Raw genomic sequence first — 6,919 nt, 5'->3', positions numbered from 1 at the left:
CATCATTTAATTTGTGAAAATTAAAATAAGACAATAATGTGATGATCCTTTAATAACTCAGAAACTCAAGCCAGTGCTGCCCTGCGGCCAGGAGCCGGAGGCAGCGGAGGAGCTTGGGGGGCTCAGAGTACTGACAGAGGAAGTGCTGCAAAGTCAAGACAAAACCAAATCCATTGATGAAATAAAGGATCAACTGACAAAAAACACAAACACTTAACTGCAAATCAATGAGTCATTGGCACAGATTGAGGCATGTGCATTGCAAATATTTAAAAAAATATATATATTGAATGATGAGATTAACACTTTTGATGTGACATTTCTCACTTTTCAAAGTAACAAAAAATGAAGAGACACTGAAAGAAATGAGGGAACTAAATACAAACTAATTGATGAGACACACCTGGACAAGACAAGTGGCAGGAGGGAGCTGATTGGCAGACACAAGGCAGAGGGCTAACGAGAACAGGTGGAAACGAAAACCAAACAAGCAAGACAAGACATGAACATGGGACACAGGAAAACAAGACAAAACGAAACAAAAGAAAATATAATCTAAACAAAAACATAGATCATGACAATTGGCTTGTGTTCTATGTATTTGTATTTTTATAGTTTTACTAATAGATTTGTGTGTACACGTTATGAGATGGGCTTGAATGTATGCATGTTCCTATGCATAAATCCAAATTAATGAATCCTATACTTTGGGACCACACTCCTTATCCAGACTTCTGTGCGCACACACGCTTGATCAATGAGGGCCCAGCTCCTCGCGACCCTGAATAGGATAAGCAGCAAAAACCTAAAAATCTTTGCTTAAAAAATGCTTTATTGCATGTACACAAAAGAGCAGAAACAATCAGGTCTTAATCATATTCTCTTATAACAAGGAGGATACTATGTTTACACATTTTTATACCACCATAGTACCATATGTACTGTATATAATGGAACAAAATAAAGGATGATCATAAACAACTGAACTGTAACAATATATTTTGCACTGATTGGAAGATTTTCCCCCAAAACAATATCACAGAGGCAAATAATAAACACATATTATCAGGGGATTTGCATATAAGGATAATGGTATATTTACACGTGCTTTAGCCCTTTCTCAGTGTGCTATGCAACACATTATCACAGCCAATTTAACCCATACAGCGCACACACATTCTGACCAGAAAGACATCCAACGTGGAAAAACGGATGAATAGCTGAAACAGCAACAAAGAGAAAGGTATAACCTTGAGTTTCTAACAGAAAATCAGAGGAATACTTGCGATTACTCCTCTGACTGAATCATCGACAAGGTCAGAGCTCCCATCTTGTTATCCTCCTACACTTTTCCTTTTCTCCAAATCTGGAGCCAAACGCTTCATACGGTAAGGATGCCAAGACATATTCATTGACATATTGTAGTATTTAGCAACTGTGAGCAATCACAGACTCTAAAATGTTCAAACTATGCATTCAACATTCCACGCTAACACTATAGTAAGCATTGTACTTAGCAACACTTGTGAAGAAGCATGGATGACAAATGCGTAAATGATTTGCCACCCATGGCTTAAACTGCCTGTGATTTATTAAGATTACATTTTTTTTATGAATGAAACAAAAATTACATTCATAATGTAATAAATGTTAGATTGTTGTGATAAAGAGACATAGCGAAGGGGAAAATGATTTGTCATGCACATCATTTTTAAAAAAATATTGCGAGAAAAACCATGATTGTGTTGTAATATTGTAGTCAACATCTGCTTCAAATTATTATTCATTGGTTTTATTTTTTTTAAAAGCCATCATAGTCGTACTAGTGAAAGAGCAGAACACACACTCACACCCACAGTGAAACAATTCATCACAAATTACTGATAGAATGCTAAAAACAGCCAAACGGAGATCCATCAATCGACATAATCATGGAGGGGAAACCAAAACAGCCGATAAAATAGACTTATTTCAGACTGAGGCCTTCCACTATAGAGCTGTTGCAGTTCCATGTGACCATTCTGATAAAATATTCAGCAAGGAACAGCTCTGACACTTCAGGGCCAGCAGGCTTCACTTGCATGCCAATCATTCTGGACAAGGCCGGGGCTGAAACCTTGCCAGCAAGGTTGCTTTTTCTTGCTCCCCGCAAAAACATGACAACAAAAACGAATACAAAAGGGCTGCATTCATTTTTAATGAGGAACATTAATTAATAACCCTGACCTGACTCAATTTATAAAGCTGGAATCCCTGGGTAGGTCAGAGAGGGTTAAAATACTATAGCTCTAAATCTGTTTCTTTTCTTTTTTTTGCAGTCTGGTGCAGGAGACAGTGTAAAGAGAAAAAGAAGATGAAAGGAATATAACTTTTGGTTGATTCGTGGTGCATACCCAAGCATGGATTTCTTAGGTCACACAAACACGCTAAAACATCTACATACCCAGTTAGATCACATTGGCAAACTCATTTGGGTTGCTATGTAAAAAGCCAGCATTTTGTTGTAACTTCCATCCATCCATTTTCTGAGCCGCTTTGTCCTCACAAGGGTCACGGGAGTGCTGAAGCCTATCCCAGCTATCATCGGGCAGGAGGCGGAGTACCAGCCAATCGCAGGGCACACAGAAACAAACAACCATTCGCACTCACATTCACACCTACGGGCAATTTAGAGTCTTCAATTAACCTACCATGCATGTGGTATTTTGGGATGTGGGAGGAAACCGGAGTGCCCGGAGAAACCCCACGCAGGCACGGGGAGAACATGCAAACTCCACACAGGCGGGGTCGGGGATTGAACCCCAGTCCTCAGAAATGTGAGGCAGCTGCTGTAACCAGTCGCCCACCATGCTGCCTTGTTGTAACTTCTCCTTAAAATATCCAAAAACCCAAAGCTGGTACACCAGGACAGTAATGGAAAAATAGGCACTTATGTACATTTGCTTGATAAGAAAATATTATAACTCATTATTTTACATACAGCTAAAATTAATATTGTTCATGTCATTAAAAAATTAAATATCAATACTTGAATAAAATTCTTTAATATCACAGCATTTGGACTCCTTGCTCACTTTTTTTTTTTTTAAATGAATGTTCTATAAAATCCGTCCTAATTTTCCGATATGTCCCTTGCCTTTGTTGGTTTCAGGAATAAAACTGATTCCCTTTCTCTGAGCCCTGATGAAGCCGACTGAGCCTGGCTAGTTGAGTTGGGGACGGGGGAACGTCCTGTCTGTAGGGACCTTTGGGTTTGGGTGGATCATGGTCTCTACTACTGCTGCTAGAGGGTCCCTGTTCAGGAGGTAGACTGACATTGATGGCCTCCTGCTCTCTGCGTCTCTGCTCCTGTCTCAGCAACTCCTGAGTCTCCAAGAGGACGCGAGCGTTAAAGCTGGAAGTTCCCAGGTAGCCGTTATGTGATCCGTGGCTGCCAGAGTGGCGTGGGTTGTCCTTGCCACCCTGAAAGCCATCTGCTGGTGGGTAGGCCTTGTCCCATGTGTCTTGGGAGATGGTGCTCGAATTCTTACGTGGCGGCCTAAACACACAGAGACAGAGAGAGTTAAAAGTATGTTGTGAAGAGATTGAGTATCGAGAGAAAGAACCACACAAATACAGAGAGCTATAGCGGTATTCGACATTGTCTTGGTTTGGACATGATGTTGGGATGCAACGTTTGCTACACCTTTTTTGTCCATCTTCCAAAATGCCAACAATATGGGACAACCACTGGACTTGACCTTAAATATGGTGTGCGCTGAACAAGAAATACTAAAACTATTTTATGAGTTTGCAGGCCACCTCCATGTTTATTGGACATTTACATAGACATAGACAACAACATAACAAACATGGTGGGTAGAACCTTTCCATTGGCTCATTGGCTCAAACAGCTAAATGCTGAAATTTGATTATTCTAACAAACCAAACAAAAAAATTGCTGTTGTCATGGGCTCTTCTTTAGTAAATCTATTGCCTTAATGTGTGGCCAACATTTGACAGACTACCCTCATTATACCCAATAAAACCAAATAAAGAATTTATTTAAAATGTTGCCATGAGTGCTACATTCTTGCCAGCCTTATGGCACTGAACCCAGGCTCATAAAGACAGACAAGGGAGAAAGAGACAGCGAACGGACATTGGAATCAAATCGAACTACAAACTATTAGTTCCACATTGTAAACATGAATGATTCAAAGAAAAAGTTCATTCATTTGCCATTTGTAGATGATAGGATTGCCCAAGATTTTTTTTTTAAATCGAACTGATTATGCTTATTATAATCCCTCAATGGGAAAGTCATCTCACGTACTACATACACACAGTACACTACATAATGTATATGAATTAGAGCTAATAAAGAAACAAAAAACTAGTAGGCTCCATACTTATGTCTTCTCTTGCTCATGCACCTCTTTTCAAAACGTGGGCAGGAGTTATGATGCGAAATTTCTAGTTGCTAGGTCTTTTGGCTAAAGTGTTAGCTCTCTTTTCCCATTATTAGGATCTATTAAAGCAAACGTGCCTTGGAAGACTTCTGACAGGGCTTTTTATGTCAGGTTGCTAAGAAAAACCACATTCGCACCTCACTGACCTGCTGCAAGCTTAAAAGGCTTTTTAGTTCACAGTACACACAGATGAAGAGGGAAACAAGCAGGTTTTGAAAGGTAAAAAGACCAGAAAAACAGAAAAGTCTGTTATCTGAAACCCTCAAATGTAATAGATTTAAAATCTCATTTGCTTTCTCATTTTCCACCACCAAGTTGGAAGTACTGTCGTTGCCATGGAGCCTCCTGCTCCAACTCTGTGATGATGGAATAGATTGTTGTGAGCAGATACATATTTAGAAAGTCTGTAAAGAGATTAGAGTGGATGCTGAGTTGACAACAGTTTGATCCCAGTTATGGTTGTTTACAAGGAGGAGTTTGTTTATTCTTTATAACTGCACATTCTACATCATACACACGTTATATTTTAATGCATTCACTGGCCACAACATTATGTAACCCTGCAGAATGTCATGTGACATTAGCAAGCATTAGATGACATGCAGTGGTTTGTTGATTTTATATTTGACTATCACCTGTGGTCAACTTCTTTTTTACCCTTGTGTTACAGTTGTATGGCAAAATGTGAAATGTGTCTAGCAATAGTCTCATTAACTAGTAGAAACAAAACACTGTGGGCAATGCATTACATAGTAAACATAATTGTGTGAAATTATTGTGTACAGTACATCAAACTTGTATATGTTTTAAATATATGTATTAAATGATAATTGTGATACAAATCACAGTTTAAGCACTGCTCATGAAAGCTAATCACTAGAGGCTAATCACTAGAGGCTAACGTAGTGAACTGCTCTTAAACCTGCATTTATGTGTGTGCAAACAGCTGCAAATGCCTTTGTGTACTGACCATGTGAAACTCAAGCTTATTATCTTGTTCTGCTCTGCTGGTGTGCATTTGTGTAAGTGTATGTAGTATGCAAGTGAGGATAACTCGGAGCGAGGCAGATGTAAGGACAGACCGCAGAGCAAGCCGCAGCACATGTTCCATATCAGGCTTTTGCTGTTTCACCGAGCCAACATGCATTTACACCCTGGCTTGGCTTTCAGAACAGCCAACACAACTCAAGAGGGAACCGCTTGTTTGGAAACTCTGGGTACCTGTCACAAAAGCCAGCAATCCACATTTCTGGAGTGACAGTTTACTTTTTATAAAATACAATTTGGGAAGCTTTTTTGGTGGGAATGAGAGCAAAAAGACCATTCTCACACATGAATGTACTCATGATTGATGCATAAATGGAGCGCTCTTATCGCTTCTACTCCCGAGCCAGAATCTGTCACAAAGTAGATTAAATTTACAGACAGAGGGGGTGGGGAAAACATTACCCCAAAGAGAGAGTTAGCTCGCCATTGACAGAATATAAACAAGGCCAGGAACTTGGTTCTCAGGAAAAACTTGTGGTGGCTGGGTGTTTCTTTTAAACAGCTGGGAAAAATCTGAGTTCATTAGAAGGGCATGAGCCCACGAACACGCACGCACATACACACAGACCACCAAACTGCCACCAGTTTTGTCATTCCAATATTGTATAAATACACTCCCCAGCGGCAACATTAGGTACACCTGCACAATCTAATGCGATCTAATAGAAGAGCTGCAATACAACTTTTGAGAATATTGTTCAGTTTTGAATAACACTGCCAGAGAGGCATTCATTAAAAAAATACTGAAACTTTTGTTAAAAAACTAACGTTTCAGATCACCCTTGAAACACAGGTCATCGGTTTCAATGGCTTTTATTTTCTGGTTGAATAAAGGTTTTGATAACTCAACTATATTTATAGACCACTTTAAAAAGCAACCGCAGCTGAAACAAAGTAAAATATAAAGCACAAATAAAAACAAAAAATAACAATTAATCGTCAAGATTCTTCTACAGTACACCGTGGACTAAATAAATAGTAAATGGCGGTGCAAGTCTGTCTGTCCGTCTGTCTATCTATCTATCTAGCTATCGATCTATCCATCTATCTATACAAAGGCCAAATATCCTGATTTGGATTATATATTATTTTGCACAAAATCAGAGGTCCAGATTCAAGAACGGATTGTATTCCACGTTGTATAAATAATGTGGACAGTGAGGGCAAATCCAAATGTCTCAGCCAATGTAATCAATGTAAAATGTTTTCTTTATGGTACAGAAGCATGTTGCTCAGGAATGCAGGAGCTGCTTGAGTGGTAGGGTGGACCAATGGCCTCCGTTATCCTTCCTGCTGTTAAGAATCTTATCTTAACCACATTCATGTGCATGTTATGTGTGTTGTGTCTCTTTCAAGCTAATCAGTGGTATCTCTTTCCTCCTAACACGCTTGTTCCTCGCCCACCACTGCCGGCCGCTGCT

The 6,919-nt window shown here is 39.5% G+C and overlaps 1 protein-coding gene across 7 annotated transcripts in view; it reads right to left on the bottom strand.

The window, feature by feature from the left end:
• Positions 1–812: 812 nt before the first annotated feature.
• LOC133470529 (partitioning defective 3 homolog) overlaps positions 813–6,919 on the bottom strand; it is a 307,047-nt gene continuing 300,940 nt past the window's right edge. For 6 of the 7 annotated variants that reach the window (XM_061758996.1, XM_061759000.1, XM_061758995.1 and 3 more), the window contains one exon: positions 813–3,538. In XM_061758996.1, the coding sequence (XP_061614980.1) occupies positions 3,148–3,538 (391 nt within the window). In that variant the 3' untranslated portion in view covers positions 813–3,147. The remainder of the gene's footprint in view (positions 3,539–6,919) is intronic. The other variant, XM_061759001.1, reaches the window with a different exon arrangement.

This window comes from Phyllopteryx taeniolatus, chromosome 20 (genome assembly GCF_024500385.1).
Source record: "Phyllopteryx taeniolatus isolate TA_2022b chromosome 20, UOR_Ptae_1.2, whole genome shotgun sequence".
Lineage (NCBI taxonomy): Eukaryota > Metazoa > Chordata > Actinopteri > Syngnathiformes > Syngnathidae > Phyllopteryx > Phyllopteryx taeniolatus.
Note: the sequence above shows the minus strand (reverse complement) of the source record. Positions and strands in the feature narration are given on the sequence as shown.